The 15324-nt window shown below is 52.3% G+C and overlaps 7 protein-coding genes across 7 annotated transcripts; 2 read left to right on the top strand and 5 right to left on the bottom strand.

Annotated features, from left to right (window-relative positions):
• Window positions 1–325: 325 nt before the first annotated feature.
• Window positions 326–2035, top strand: Z520_01093 (uncharacterized protein; the record flags this gene model as incomplete). The annotated part of the gene is made up of 3 exons (XM_016771611.1): window positions 326–640; window positions 702–1168; window positions 1222–2035. The coding sequence occupies 3 exons, from the start codon at window positions 326–328 to the stop codon at window positions 2033–2035; spliced, it is 1596 nt and encodes a 531-aa protein (XP_016636750.1).
• A 771-nt stretch (window positions 2036–2806) lies between these two features.
• On the bottom strand, window positions 2807–3316 carry Z520_01092 (uncharacterized protein; the record flags this gene model as incomplete). The annotated part of the gene is made up of 1 exon (XM_016771610.1): window positions 2807–3316. One exon carries the CDS (start codon window positions 3314–3316, stop codon window positions 2807–2809), a length of 510 nt encoding a protein of 169 aa, XP_016636749.1.
• An 848-nt stretch (window positions 3317–4164) lies between these two features.
• Z520_01091 (uncharacterized protein) lies at window positions 4165–5189 on the top strand (the record flags this gene model as incomplete). Its single annotated transcript, XM_016771609.1, has 3 exons — window positions 4165–4564; window positions 4625–4980; window positions 5040–5189. The coding sequence occupies 3 exons, from the start codon at window positions 4165–4167 to the stop codon at window positions 5187–5189; spliced, it is 906 nt and encodes a 301-aa protein (XP_016636748.1).
• A 92-nt stretch (window positions 5190–5281) lies between these two features.
• On the bottom strand, window positions 5282–7662 carry Z520_01090 (uncharacterized protein; the record flags this gene model as incomplete). The annotated part of the gene is made up of 3 exons (XM_016771608.1): window positions 5282–6386; window positions 6443–6565; window positions 6620–7662. The coding sequence occupies 3 exons, from the start codon at window positions 7660–7662 to the stop codon at window positions 5282–5284; spliced, it is 2271 nt and encodes a 756-aa protein (XP_016636747.1).
• Window positions 7663–8021: 359 nt separating this feature from the next.
• Z520_01089 (uncharacterized protein) lies at window positions 8022–9171 on the bottom strand (the record flags this gene model as incomplete). The annotated part of the gene is made up of 4 exons (XM_016771607.1): window positions 8022–8212; window positions 8267–8588; window positions 8654–8938; window positions 9001–9171. The coding sequence occupies 4 exons, from the start codon at window positions 9169–9171 to the stop codon at window positions 8022–8024; spliced, it is 969 nt and encodes a 322-aa protein (XP_016636746.1).
• A 549-nt stretch (window positions 9172–9720) lies between these two features.
• On the bottom strand, window positions 9721–12827 carry Z520_01088 (uncharacterized protein; the record flags this gene model as incomplete). The annotated part of the gene is made up of 3 exons (XM_016771606.1): window positions 9721–10544; window positions 10602–10814; window positions 10865–12827. 3 exons carry the CDS (start codon window positions 12825–12827, stop codon window positions 9721–9723), a joined length of 3000 nt encoding a protein of 999 aa, XP_016636745.1.
• Window positions 12828–13386: 559 nt separating this feature from the next.
• On the bottom strand, window positions 13387–14836 carry Z520_01087 (uncharacterized protein; the record flags this gene model as incomplete). The annotated part of the gene is made up of 4 exons (XM_016771605.1): window positions 13387–13699; window positions 13760–14157; window positions 14211–14619; window positions 14685–14836. 4 exons carry the CDS (start codon window positions 14834–14836, stop codon window positions 13387–13389), a joined length of 1272 nt encoding a protein of 423 aa, XP_016636744.1.
• Window positions 14837–15324: the final 488 nt, after the last annotated feature.

Genomic DNA, 15324 nt, shown 5'->3' with positions numbered 1-15324 from the left:
TTAATCTATGAGCTTTCAACGCAACGTAAGTCGAGCATCTTCAACAGTAGCGAGCATCTAGAACAATTCTTGTTGATGCAAAACGGGCTCAGTCATCGATGATAACAACATCACACCACTTGCTGGTGTAACAAACCTTTTCCCCCTCACGGCCAATTGAGGCGCGAATTGCCCCCACCTCCACCGCATTTCCATCGTCAATTGCGATACCAACAACAAGCAACCACAATCAGTTGCTCCTTGGCCGATTAGGAGTATGTCGACGCCTAACCGGGACCCGCCGGTCACCTCCCCCCCTTCAACGACTATATCTTCTCGCTCCAGCATGGACTCTCAGTCCCAATCTCCCTCTACCGCTGCCAGAACACCTTCCCTCCGCATCCCGTCTATGCCCAGTGCGGCCGCGCATCACCGCCAGAGTTTCAACGAGCTACGAGGTCATCCTCCTTCTCCTCGATCGCAGAGACAGCCCTCCCTATCCAATATCGCCGTGCAAGATTTGATTGACAATCCCCCCATGAGAAATCCAGATCCTCGCTTTGCGGGGAGGAATTGGACTGAAGTGAAGGTCAAAGAGCTGGTCAATCCGGATGATCTGAGATTTGTGGACAATGAAACCGCTGTAGAGTCGGCTACCAACGTGAGCATATCCTTTTTCTTTGCTCAACCTCACTTCAGATCTGACAAAGGACTCATGATAGGTCCTCATCGAGTCAGGCGCTCCCGTGGTCCTTGTCCGCGAAGGGCCTGGCTCCCAAGTCATCGGCACATTTGACCACCGCGACCTCAATGCCTACCTGTTGCTAGTGGTAGGACTTTCTCGTCCTGATGACGAAGAACATGCCGAAGACTTTATGGAATTGGCTCAGCGCGCAAGGGAAGGCAAACGGATACACCTGCGCGAGATCCAGGACTTGAGCAAAAAGGAACCGTTGACTTTCCTGGATGAGAATGCCGATCTGCTCAAAGCTATTGAGACGTTTGGGAGAGGGATACATCGAGTGGTAGTGAGGGACGAGACTACGAAAGAAGCAACGGGTGTGCTCAGCCAGAGCCGTCTGATCAGGTTTTTGTGGGAGAATGGCCGGAATTTTCCTATGCTGGACCAATTATACCTCCAAAATCTTCGAGATTTGAGGATAGGGTCCAAAGATGTGGTTGCCATCAAGTAAGTGAAAGTCCTTCCGTGGTGTACACATTCTGACCCGATCTCTCATTCAGTGGCGACCGCCCCCTTTTTGAGGCCCTGACGCTACTCCTCAACGAAGGCGTCTCTTCTCTCCCCGTGGTTGACCACAACTACAATGTCATTGGGAACATCTCTAATGTCGACGTCAAACTCCTCACAAAGTCCACCTCTTTGCCCCTTCTTCGCAACACATGTATCCACTTCATAACAGTCATCCTCTCCACACGAGGGATGTACGAAGGCAAAGACTCCTTCCCGGTCTTTCACGTCACTCCACTCTCGACACTCGCGCACACAGTCGCAAAGCTGGTCGCGACAAAGTCGCACAGAATGTGGATCACCGAACCCGCTTCTCCCAGCTCCTCCGGTCCACCTACGCCATTGCTGCATAGTGCCACCCTGGTTCCGACGTCAAGCCACTCCTCCAACCTCTCACTAAACAGTGGCGGCAGTCACCATATCACACCCCCAGCTGCCATCCCCACTCCCGCATCCGACCCATTCTCACCATCCTCGGGGGCGGTCGTTGATAGTTCGCCAAAACCACCATTTATTGCACCTACAGGACCCTCGATCTCCGCATCTTCGCTTCCAGGAGCGCGGATTTCAGGCCGTCTTGTTGGCGTGGTGTCTCTCACCGACATTCTGATTCTGTTCGCCCGCGCGGGTGGCGTCATTGACGTGGCGGATCCAAACGAGATTAGGATGCGACGGAGAAGAAGCAGCTCGAGTAGTGTCAGAAGGAGTTTTGATCTGGGGCAACGGCCAAGTGTCGGTAGCAACGGCGGAAGCGGGCTGAGGCCGAGTGGAGAGTTGAGTCGAAAGAGCAGTACGTCGATTCGTTGATCAGAGGGATAGAAAAGATCAAAGGAACCATGATCGAACCACGGATTTTCAAATAAGACGGGTTGGGAGCGACCGCCGGCTGACTCGATCCGAGAGAACGGGTTGCATGGCTCTCTTGATTGTCACCGAAAAGCACATTGTTTGGGCCTCTTGAGCCCTGGTATCCGGGAATGGAAACTTCCTCCCGACGACGCGACGTTGACGACTTAGACAGCTTGGAGTAATCATTCACAACGAGATTCTGAGGAGAGCACTGTGACCGACCAGGCGTGCAGACAAAGGAGGGCCAAGGCTCTTCATGCCTACTGTCTACCTACCTAGGTACCCTCCCAACCCGGCCACAAGCGTTGAACCGATGTATCGCTTTGCACGCAGGTGTGCAACGGTTTTCGAGTCATGCAAATGAGATAGAATGTTGTTCCCTTTCGAGGATTCTCCTGCAATAGCCTCGAGGACACCCCCATAGACGGAATTGAGGGAAATATCCATGCACAGAGACGTCGTTCTGGTGTTTACGAAACAGCACTTGAGGGATTATTTGATTGACCGTAGAAGCGTCGCTGCACTGTGGATCAAGCAGCCAATTGTGCAATTTGACTTTGATCATCTCATTGGGACGACAATCTGTTGATCTTGTACGAGTGATAGACAGCGACAACCCCAGACCCTGTGAGTATTGCTTGCTCAGTCGATGCCAAGTATGAAGACCGATAGTTACAAGGACTTCCTTGTCGCCTCTGTTTTCAACCAACATAATGATACTCAGTCTCCTCACTTGTATTTCTTCCTCGTCATCTCCGTGTTCCAAACAACCCAACACTGATCCCGAACATCGCTCGCCGACAACTTGGGAAATCTAATACTCTCCAAGCCGTCACATCGCTCATACTCCTCGATCCTTTCCAGCGTCCTCGTCTGCCTAGTAGGGAAAAATCCCGTTGCATCCTCATACTCATACAACATCAGAAACGCCTCCTGTGAAATCAGACTCCCATCGCCCTCTCCCACCGTGACTCCAGGAGGGCAAGCGGTCCAGGTGTGCGGAACCCCAGGAGCAATCGAGACCAGCGTCTTGGGCGGAATTACGTACTTCTCGCCGTTGAGTTCGACAAGAGCAACACCCTCCAAGACCACGATCCTCTCACAAATAAACCGTCTCGAGTTTGAGACTTCCTCGTGCGGAGCGATGTGGACGTGTCTTGGAAGTCGGTATTCCGTTGAGAATTCAATGAATCCCAATTGTCCTGCGAACGATCGAGTGCCGGCGTCGAGTTCATGCATCACGACAGGGACATCGGTAAAGGGTTTCTTGATGTTTGCGCCGATGCCATGGTGCTGCCATTTGACAAGGTGATTCCATATGCATGAGGAGACGGCATGGTGGTGATATGGACAATGGATGCTTGCTTTGCTTGCTGTTCCCTTGAGACGATTTGTTTTTATACAAGAGACGATCCACAACATACAGTAAGTCAGTGTCTGTGTCTACCGTCAGAACGCCCAACACACCCATTGTCCCACCCAATGGTATTATACATACCAGCTAACCAGTGGTGTACTGCTCATCAATTATCTGCTTGTCCAATTCCAACTACCTTCACGGAATTGGGTAAGTATCGAATTGGTGCAGAGTGCTTGCGGATAGATTTCTTCCTGACCGGCAATAACCGTTCCGCAACATCCACCGCACCTCAGCCTCCACATCCTCTGCGAGTCCTCGGTCTGCAGACAAAGGTATCGGAGATGGGAGACGTATGGGCTGCACTCTCTTGCGTGACGGTGCTGTACGACGAATGCTTCTCCGAACGAAGACCTTGCCTATACTGAGACTCGAGCGAATGAATCGATCGGATTCTAAACCCACAATGCGCAAGTCATCTCGCGCCATACTCCACACGTGTCCGACGTATCCTCACCCTCCTTGGGGGGTGGCGACATAGGCCAAGCCACAAACTGCAAAGACATGGACTAATGTAAAACAATAAAGATCGTTAGACTCGATCATTGTCTCTCCGCACAGTATGATTGATTCAGATATAGACTGGGCAGAACCCCCAACATCCATTCATACGTTGAACCAAAAGCTCATGCGACAAAAGAAACTACACCCTCTGAGCTCATCACAAAACATGGCCCAGCCCACGCGTCTAGACAACAAGACAGCCATCGTCACGGGTTCAGCCAATGGCATAGGCGCAGAAACAGTCCGTCTCTACAACTCCCTCGGCGCAAACGTGGTCATTGCAGACCTTTCTTCATCCCGTGACGCGGCCGAAACACTCATCCAAAGCCTCAAAGACCCTAGTCGTGCGTCTTTTATCTCGGTAAACATCACAGTATGGAAGGAAATTTCGACGTTATTCGACCAGACCAAGCGCCAGTTCGGGCAGATTGACATTGTCATCGCCAATGCAGGGATCATGGAGAGTCGAAGCTTCTACGACTTCGAAACGGCCGACGACGGGTCGTTGAGAGAAGACGACGACGTCCATCGCGTCATCGACGTCAACCTAAAGGGCACGATGAACAGTCAGTAGTAAATCGCTTGGGAACGAGCGACCCAGCTAACGCCGCACACTCTTCCACAAGCTCTTCGCCTGGCCATGTTCCACATGAGATCGAACCCTGTCGATCGGACTGGATTTCGGGGCTCGATAGTCCTCGTGTCCTCGACGTCGGGCTTCTTCGGGAGCACAGCCGTGGTGTCATACATAGCGTCGAAGCACGGCGTTGTAGGACTCCTGCGCTCGTCGCAAACCGCAGCAAGAAAGTATGGCGTGCGTGTGAATGGCGTGGCACCTTTCATCACGCCAACGTTCATCACCGAGGGCTATTCTCAGTCGTACGCCGCGACGGGATTGCCTCTGAATCAGCCCGAAGATGTGGTGGCGGGAGCGATTGTGAAGACGTCCGTGGATTCCGAGAGTCAGGGACGGTGTTTCTTGGTCAGTCGCGCACAAAGCCGTTTTCTTGGTTTTTTCGGTGCATCAGCTCACAGGAACAGGTTTATCGTGGAAAGACCAAGGAGGTCGAGGAGGCTCGAAACGCCGCAATTGCTTCGTACATGGGGGAGGAAATCAAGACCGCCATGGACGGGGCAAAGAAATTCTTTGACGAAATCGGCGGCTACCCATTGCCGAGAGCTAGAGCGTGAAAAGAAAAAAGAGAGAGAGAGAAAAAGAAGCCATCAAAATCAACCATGCTGTTATACATTGGCCGTGGCGCCTCGTTTCGCTTTCTCATGCTTCACTGCCTCCCGTTCGCCAAAGCATCCGACAACAAACCGGTCATGTCCCAATTGAACAGGCCGTAAGAGTCGCCGAGGTGAAAGTCGTCCAGGTCGAAAAGTCCATTTGCGCCGCCGCCAATGAGAGGCGTCAAGGAAAGATCGTGGTCGATAAGCTGCGTATTTGTGAGTTGACCCGTCGTGATCTCCGAGCCTTGGATCTGCTCATCGACGCCACCGAGACCAATGTCGTCCCCTGGCTGCGTCTGCGTTCTCCGGTGGTGGGGTGTCTCCGCCGCGGTCCGTCGCCCAAGGTAGGCACGGGTAGTATTCTCGCCCCCAAGGATGATTGAGATGTCCGGGACGAGCCGTTCGGCATCTTGGGGTGAGCAGGAATCATCTTGCTCGAACAAGGAAATCATTTCGAGGAGGACATTGCGCCCGTTGACGGCGACGGGAACGGGACACGCCTGGGCCTCCAGCAGACCCAGATCCGCCGCCATGCTTTGGATGTCGACTCGAAATCGAGCCGCATTTGGGATGGTCCGCTCGACGAGAAGCAACGCCGCCAACGTCACGGCGACGGAGAAAATCTGATATGCCTGCGGGAAGAACTTTTGCTGCGTACCGATTGGCTTGTTGTCGCGAAGAGCCCGGTAGACGGTCAAGGCATCCTCAACGGCACCAATGCACGTGTCGAACGCGCTCGTGACGTTGTCGAGAAACGGACGATACATGCGAATCCGCTGGGTACTGACGCAGGTACGTAGAATGTGGTTCTGCCATGTCAGAAAGTCGTGGGCGGCAGCAAACGTTTTGGCCTTTCCGCCGTGGTCGAGTTGGAAATACCAGGGTAATTCGTCCATGGTCTTCACAAGCTGCTGGTCAATGTCGACGACTGCGCTGTAGGACTGGAGCTGTGACGGGTCCGTCACCAGCGCCCTGTTGATGAGCTGGAATATCTTCGCCCGATAGATGTTCATGCTCATGGTAGTCGGCTCATCCACGGGCTTCGCATGTGCAAAGTCTGCGCCCAGGTCGAGGTCGTTGCAGTTCAGTGGAAGCGGTACATGGGCCAGGTGCGCCTGGATCAAGGGTGGTCTGTCAAGACATATGGACTGAAATCTGGGCCTTGTCAGCACGGAGCAGCGGTAGGTGAAGATGCTGGCGATTTTGCTCACGTGTCGGAGTCCACGAGATCCCACCATAGACGATGTCTCATCTCGTCGCCAATATTCCTGGACGGTGTGCGGTCCTTGTCCAGGCCCAGAGCTTGAGCATTTCGAATAGCTTGGCCCATCCGTCTAAATTGGACAGCATCAGACTAGTAGCTGTGAACAAGCAGAATTTGTACTTACGAATTGATGGTCTCTATGTCATTGGTGGCATACCAATACAACTGTGTGACGGAGAAAGTCTGCAATTGTGAAAGAGTAGGCTTTCGTTCGTAATTGCCAGCCTGGAGAGCCTGGAGGCACGCACGATGCCATACGTGAGAGTATCGTCGAATGGACTCTCGTTGAAGACCGACCACCTGGACAACATCGACAGGGATATATAGTGCGCTCAAGGACAATATTGTGAACAACAACGACATCCACGGCAGATCTGCATCTTCGACCGCCCCATCCCAAAAGGTCGCATACTCTTTTCGGAATGTGGGAATATGGACCGTCTGGAAAAGCCAGTTGATGTGCTCAATGAAGTAACTGAGGAGTATGTCTGATTGAGTCCGAGTCGGGAGCAATTTAACCAGGAGTCTCTTCCATTGTAGTTCATCGTCCGCGAACATCAATGTTTCCAAGATACTGCCATCGTGGCCACTGGAAAATTGCAGGAGTGGCAGAGTCTGCGGAAAGAGAATGCTCATGGCACCCTCTGACCTTCCGTCTGTGCCAGCATCTCCGGCGGAAGATGGGTGCTGACGCCTGGCAGACAATGACTTGGTTGCCGCCACCACATTGACACTTTCGACCAATTGACCGCGTCCGCGTCGTTGCTGCTGGGTTGCCGGAACGTCCGCAACGGAATCGTGGCTCAGAGCAGCTGACCACCCGTTGCCTGAAGGATTGCCTGCTCCTTGCCGCGAGGACCTCTCACCAGCCGCAGCCGCAACAGGTTGACTCGCATCAGTAGCTTCGACAATGCGACCTGGTCGACTCTGGTCGTTTTGCCTGGGTTGCGACGAGCCGGTCTTTTTCCCTCCCGGGGCCGCAGGATTTAGCAGACACAACTCTTCACGGTTGTACCGCGAGCAAGTACTGCATGGGATTCCCCGATCACATTTCAATTTGTGCCTTCTGCAAGGCTCACAACTTAGGGGGACCCGCCGAGGAACATGGCGTGGCTTCTTCTGGACCACTGGCGAGGTTATTGCTGGGTCGGACTGTGAAGTGGACATGAAGAAAGACAGCAACGGGGCTCGCTCGGAAGGGAAGAACAGATTTTCGGAGATGGGGCATTAATACCAGACCGACTGCCTCGTGTCTTCGGTCGAAGATTCGGAGTTGGAGGAATGGACAAGTGCCTTGGCTACGGTCACCGGATCCGTACTCGTATCCGTCGAGCCGAATCATCCAACCAGCCACCATCATCACAGTGTCGTCGTCGTAGGGCACAGAGAAGTGGCACTTCGCATACAACCGAGCGATCCAAGCATTGGACCCTGGCATGCCAAACACACCACGGACACAGTCTTTGTCAGGCCACCGCATGGCTAGCTGAGACTCTGTGAGACCATTTGCGGCATCGCCTGAACAATCAGGACGAGAAATGTCCGCCATTCCCAATATTGCCCTTGAACGGTTGACTTTTCAGCAGACCGTCGGCAACAATCTCATCCTTGTGGCGCTCCAAGTCATCGACGTCCCAGTTGGCTACGATGAACCGCCCTCTAAGAAAGTCGGCCGTGTCTCCAGTGAGGTAGACTGTCAGCGAACCGAATAACGCCGCTACAGTAAAATTAGACTAAACGGTCAGAAGCGCGGAGGGAACGAAGCACCCACGTGTATCTCTGGCATAAATCTCGAGTTCGGGCCGTAAAACACTGCTTTTGGCCATACCAGGATGCACATTGTAGACTCTAACGTTGGCATATTCGTGGGGAGGATTAGTGAGATGGAGTGATGGACATGGTAGACGCCACCTACCGGCATGGAGCTGGTCGAGAAGCATATTCACCGCGAGCTTGGACATGATGTAGGCTGACTGGCCTGGGCTTGCGAAGTATGATGCTGCTGTGCCTGTGTTTATGAAGGTAGCGGTTTGCTGGCTTGTCCTCGACACAAACTCTCGAGCCACAAGATATGCGCCTTTTGCATTGATTTCCTATTATGCAAACGGTGCGGTTAGTAGTACCCAAGTCAATGTAAGACAGGGCAACGTAGACGTACAAATGCCTTCCACCAGTCTTTCACCGGGCTCTCGCCAATGTTGGTGACAGGCCCAAGCACGCCAGCTGCATGCACCACGACGTCGACCTTGAGGAAATGATCAAACGCACAGTCGAATAAGCATCGAACGTCCTCCTCAGAGGCAACATCCGCAGACACGGCAAGAACATCCACACCAGGAGCGATCTCTCTCACTTCATGGGCTGTCCTGTCCAGTTCACTCTTGCGGCGGCCAGCAAGGATGAGGCCTGCGACTCCGGCCTTCGCCCACTGCAAAACGGCACCCTTCAAGCCCACATGTTGATCAGAATTTGTTTCTAACGCCTTACAAAATAAGCAGTACTTACCTTCCCAAAGCCTGACCCAGCACCCGTCACAAGCACAACCTTTCCTTTCGCAATGCCTTGTAACTTCTGGGACTCTGGGTCCAAGGCGGGATAGACGTCGCGGTGAATAGTCGGAGTGAATTGCAGCGCTCTGGTCCAGAAATCAGGATGAGACATAGGAAGAGCCATCATGTTGCTGACGGCTCGGTCAATCTGTGTAAGCAAGCATAAGTTGAAGGTGGTGAACGAGATGATGCAAAGAAGTGTAAAGGGCAAGTCAACTGGAGTTGAAGATCGAACGGATGCGATTTTGTCTTGTCTCGTTAAATCCGATCCATATCCGGTGGGCAGGAAGCAGTGGTTTTGTACAAGACATGCTAATTTCTCCCCTTTGCAGCGTACCTCGCCGGAATATGGTATCATCAATCGCTTCATAGTCAGTGGCAAGGGGGGAATGCACCGGCATGACTTTTTTTGGTTTAGGAGAGAGCATACTGTCCAGGTTCAAGAGCATATTGACTGTTCAAGAACTTGTATCACCTTCTCCTTGGCCTGGCTTCCCCTTGGCTGTATACGATATAGCACTGACTCTTGTCAGGCAAACAAAGATGAACTTTTGCGCCTTATCTATGCCCTCTCCTATGGTTAATCGCTTTACGACGTGTGGCACGTCCCAAGTACTTACACTCGTCTGTGGATTGAAGCTGATAAAATTCGCTCTATCTGTGTCTACCTCCATCATCATCCTTCAAATCGATTCGAATACTCCCGGATAACGCTGGCTGGCTCTTTATACACACCCAGCGGTTCATACGAAATATCGTCAAAGCCAAAAGCCGAAGGGCCGCCTGCAGCAACTCCCGCCTCCGTCTTTCCCCATATTGGTGAGCAGGTGATGCCGAGTACAGTCACCACAATGCCGTACTTATATTCGGGTATTCCTAACGCTCGTCCTGATTGAGCATCCAATACTGTGATGAGGTCGGGAACAGTTGCTAAGACCTTGGTCGCCCCATCCTCGGCGACGTGTTGAGCAATCAGGTTTTCGTTCATGAAGGGGATCTTCAAAGCCCCTCCCTGGGCGACAGCTTTCCTAGCTCCGTCTTCGGTGTCTTCTGATCCTTCCTCTGAAATGGATTTGATGACAACCTCTCCATGAGAATGGCCTTTGTATAGGCGGCGCTCAACTCCCACGATCTTACCACGGAACAGCAGCTTTGCCGCAGAGTTTCCTCCCACCTCTTCGATTATCTGCTCTGTCACGGTGCTAATCGTGTTGGTCCGACTCGCGCGAGCTATGCATCTCCCAATTCTCCACGCCTGCGACATGGTGTTTCTCACAGACCACTTCTTGACGAGCGCGGTTGTTGTTGGTTTTGCGGCAAATCCGACGTAGTATCCCATTTCGATCGCAGGCGCTCTCAATGTTCGATCTATCGATCTATCGTCACTTGACTTCGTCATTATCAACGCCCTTCCATCTCCGGAAGATATTGCGCACGGCGCAATCTGATGGGGTTCATGGACTGCTATGGTGACCTGCCACAGGTTCGGGTATGCGCGACCTAGTACGGGAATTGATCAGCCAGGTACAATTGAAGAACAAGAGGAATACGACTCACCCATCCAGTCCGCGTCTACTACCGGCCGGTTAAAGTTATTGGAAGCACCCATACTCAGGGGTAGAAGCCCGTTAGAGCCCCCAATCTCGAGGCCAATAAAGGCATCAAAGGAGTCTTGCCGGTAGTATTCCATCATCTCTTTGATGGCTTCGAGCGACTCATTGGCACACAGCCTCTCTTGTGGTACGGAAGGCGATCCCATGTTACCGGCCCCTAAGCTGATCAGTCAGGTTGTTGTGCTGCTGTGGATGAGTATTACTCACAGTAGATCTGCGCTTTCTCGTCGAGGTCTTCAGCGTCCACAATACGCAAGCTATGTCCTTCTTGCAACAGCCTTTTCAACTTCAGCATTTCTGGGTACGGCGTGCCCCCTCCGCCACATCCAAGTACGTAACAACCATCCGCCATCCATTCAAGGTCTGTTGACGAAACATGCCACTCTGGCACTCCTGTTGTTGGATTGTTTTGAATTGCGGGCTGATAATCTTTTACATCAATGATGGTCGTCTCTCCCCCTCGTTGGAATGGCTTGGTTTCCAATGCTATCTCTTCAACGTCGTTTAGCTCCTCGACAATGGATTCTGTGGCCGATTCATATGATGGAATGAAGTCCCCCACAGCTTTAACAATGGTCCTGACTCGATGGTCAAGGTACTGCAATGGGAGAGCCTCCTGTTCCGTTATGGCAATCGTCGTAGGGTCGGCGCCGACCTCTATGACTTTCTCCGTAGCTAGCTCTGCTGCGTTTCGAAGCGCTTGCTTGATTGTTCTGGATGATGTGTCCTGAATGATATCCACACTTGCACTGATGCGTGACATAGCTGCTCCGACAGCATTCGCCACATCGAAATACGGCGGGCGGATGATCTTGCTGACGCCGTCAAGGGAATCTGGAGCAATAATCGAGCCACCGCCAACCAAGATCAGGTCAAGGTCTTTTGGAGATGTCTTGACCAAGTCTACAACACGCTCCAGCTTGCTCTTGATGACCCCCCTGGCACTTTCAATAATCTCTTGGCTTAGTCCACCAGCCTTCGCTGCATCAGCGCCTTTGATGGGAATGCCAGAAGCAACAGCAATATCAGTTGCTGTCGTTGTGTCACCCCCAAAGATCAATGCTCTCTCCTTGATGGCATAACCCACAGAATCTGGTCCCACCACCACTTGATCTCCATCTTGTCGAACGATAGAGCCTCCTCCTATGCCTATCGACTCGACTTGTGGCATTCCATAGTTGATCTTGACCCCGGCAATTGTGACACTGGCGAGTGACTGCCTGGGGTAACCAGAAGGTAACAGTATCCCGACATCTGCCGTTGTGCCTCCAATGTCGCAGACGATTGAGGAGGTTCTGGCCTCGTCGTCCGAGTATAGCCCACTCAGATATGCGGCACCTCTCATGGAGTTCGTTGGCCCGGATGAAAAGGTCCTGATGGGCAGTTGTGAAGCCGCGTGTGCGTCGATCAAGGTACCGTCGTTTTGTGTGAGATACAGAGCACAACGAAGATTAAGCTTTCGCATTGCCAGCTTGAAGCTCGCAATTGTTCTTTGTGCAAATGCGTGAATGGAGGCGTTTAGTATTGATGCATTTTCCCTTTCCAGGAAGCCGAGATTCGAAATCTCAGACGAACAAACCACCGAGACCTCAGGAAGAAGGGAATGGATGATCTCGCGGACGCGTTGTTCTTGTCTAAAGCTTGAGTCCAGTGGAGAGAACACGCCGCAGACGACCACGGCAGTAAGCCCCAATTCTCGGATTGTCGTGCATACGTCAACCACTTGATCCTCGACGATGGGAGCCTCTTCGCTGCCATCAATCTGGAGTCCACCGTCAATGTATGTATGCCACCCATACATGATGCCTCTCAGAGCCGGTGGAAAGTCAAAGAACGGGGGGATCTCCCGGGTGAAATTCTTGGAGAGGCGGATTACCGCGACTTTCGAGAGATGGCGATGGTCATGTTCGACGATTGCATTGATAAAGTGAGTGGTTCCAATCGCCAAAGAGGAGATTTGCTCCACTGCCACTCCGGACTGTTCCAAAACGTGTCTTACGGCCGCCGCTATGCCTTCGGTCACGTTTGGTGACGTTGTTGCTGTCTTGTGCGCTGCAACGACGCTTTTGCTTCTGTCAGTGGCTGTTGTATCGACGAGGACGGCGTCCGTGTTTGTTCCTCCAACGTCAACCCCCAGGCGGTAAGGGAGTGTTTTGCGAATTGAGCCCATTCTTGGTGCTGGGCGGGCGTTGAAGCTCCACGATCGACCTTTGAAAATAACTTGAGTGCTGGAGATGCTCGAGTACAGGCTCGTTCCCTGATCAACCCAATGTCATCTAAGATATACCGAAAAGACATTCTTCATCACTCGAATGTACGTCTCCCAGAGATAGGCAAGAGTGCGGTCCACGTATCCACTCGAATATCCACTTCGTACATTCTAAAGCCCCGGCACAAGTGCAAGTTTGATTTTCGGAGATGGAGACATTCGCCACCATTACCGGAAGATGGTACGGCATTATCTCTAATACCTGCGATCTATGAAACTCCGGTCTGTTCGGTCCAGGCCTTTAGAAGCTCAATGATCGTGTCACGTCTAACTTCAGGCACCTAGAACCGGCGAATGAGGCTGGTTTTGTCCCTCGCCCAGACCTTATTCTACGACGACGACGCGGAGAAGGCTGAGATATACGGTCTCACTGGGGTGTGGGTGAACTGATGATTTGCAGGTAAAATGGATTTAGTCTTGATTGGCCATACAAGAAATGAAAGGTACATCATGACAGCGCTTATGTAGGGGTTCCCTGGAACGGCTCACGGCAAAGTGCATCGTATTTTGCAGCTATTGCCTCGACGTCCCTCCAGCCAGCGGCAACCTCCTCATTCCTCCGCCTACAGTCGTCCGGCCCGGTGGTCACGACCCGCGTCTGACCCTGAGTACGTGCACCTTTGACCAACGCCGACGTTCGTGGTTGTCTCTTCTTCGCAAACGCCTCAAAGATGTCTGTTAGTCCCGGGCCAACCTTTCGCAAGCTCTCCTCGTAGTCCTCGCTTCCTGGAACCAAGTATGGCAAGGCATGGCTGAGATGGAAACAGTCTTCACTAAACATCGATGTCAGTGTGAGTCCAATCAGCTTGAGGTCGTCTCGAGATCGGTCTTACAGTGCTTGGTTGGCCCCTTGTCCAAGATGTGGGCTCGTCGGATGTGCGGCGTCGCCTGCCAAAACACATCTCTTGGAATGCCACTGATCTGGACTCATCTCTTTGCGATCAAAGATACCGAATTTGATGATTCGAGATGAATTCCGAATCAATTCTGCCGGCGATTTATCCTGCCAGGAGCTGATCTCCGCAAGGAGCTTTTCTTTCCTTGCAGCCATTTCTTGCAGGGTACAAAGACCCCAATCGGCTTCATTGCCCTCGCCTTCAGGCAAGGTCAATGCCCAGGAAGTCACGTCGGGAGAGACTGGATAAGCGATCATATGGACTCCTTCTCCAAACCAATTCCGCATACTAGATCGACTCTTCAGCGCCTGTGGTGTCGGTGACAAACCGGCGGTCTGTGATGTCAGCCACGAACACGTCGTTCGGCCTTTGTTTGGCGCCGCCTTACCTGGGTCAACTGGGTAAAGTCTGGCAGCCCTTCACTAAGGCTTCTCTTGCTCAGAAGGATACGCCTGGAAACAGCTTTGATTCCATCGCAGCCGATGAGGAACGAGCCCGTGACAGACCCGTGTCCTTTGAAATGAGCAGTCACCGAGTCTTCCCCTTCCTCAATATCTTCCAGCTCCCAACCCTCTCTCACATCGACCCCCCGATCGGTGAGCATGTCTTTAAGCATCAGATTCAGTTCCGTCCGCTTGACACCGAGCGCAGGTAGTCCATAGCGCGACCTGAAACTTTGCGGCAAGTCCGAGAACCCAATAACATCACCATCGGAAGTGGCGTCTTGGAATGCCTCGAGTGGCTGAGACCTCTTCTCAATCTCCTCGGCCACACCGACCAGGTTGAGAGCTTTGAGCCTGCATTACCCTCAGTAAAAGCCCGACTTTGGTTCCATGTTTTGAGAGAAGTGATGGTATCTTACCCATTGGGCATCATCATGAGTGACGCTCCCACATCTCCCAATTTTGAGACCTTTTCAAAGACGATCGGATTGTATCCTTTGCGTTTTAGGAAGTTTGCAAGGACGGGCCCGGCAACGCCGCAGCCGATAATGAGTACCGTCACTTCAGACATGATTGCAAATTTCTGGTTGTATGTTGTTGATCACACAGACCTGTTGTCCTTCTGGTCCTTGTGTGTTGTGCTGAAGTGTCCTTTTTATGCGGTTCGGTATCCGGTGCATCCTTCACCCAAATAAAGCGCGATTTGTACAAGCAGGCACCTCTACGTCAGCGCATATGCATGCCAGAAGAAGAGACACTGGCTCGTTCATCTGCATGAGACAACACGAGCAACAGGATCAAAACAACTTGCCGACAAGTGACCAGCCTGAGGTTGTACAATGGTAAAGGAGAATAGAAGACGAGGGGGGAGGATTCTAGACTCCGGTCCGACTTTTCGGAGAAGGAGTCGGTTGACCGGAGATGGAGGATTTCAAGAGCTTTGTCTGACGGCGACGACTCTCGACGCACCTAGATCACCATCGCCGCACAGTCGAGCATGATTATCATCTGAATCGATTGATAACAAACAGGTGTTGTTGTCTAATCATTCAAAGGTTG

This window comes from Fonsecaea multimorphosa, assembly GCF_000836435.1.
Source record: "Fonsecaea multimorphosa CBS 102226 unplaced genomic scaffold supercont1.2, whole genome shotgun sequence".
Taxonomy (NCBI): Eukaryota; Fungi; Ascomycota; class Eurotiomycetes; order Chaetothyriales; family Herpotrichiellaceae; genus Fonsecaea; species Fonsecaea multimorphosa.
The sequence above is the reverse complement of the archived record's forward strand: the minus strand, read 5'-3'. Positions and strand labels throughout refer to the sequence as shown.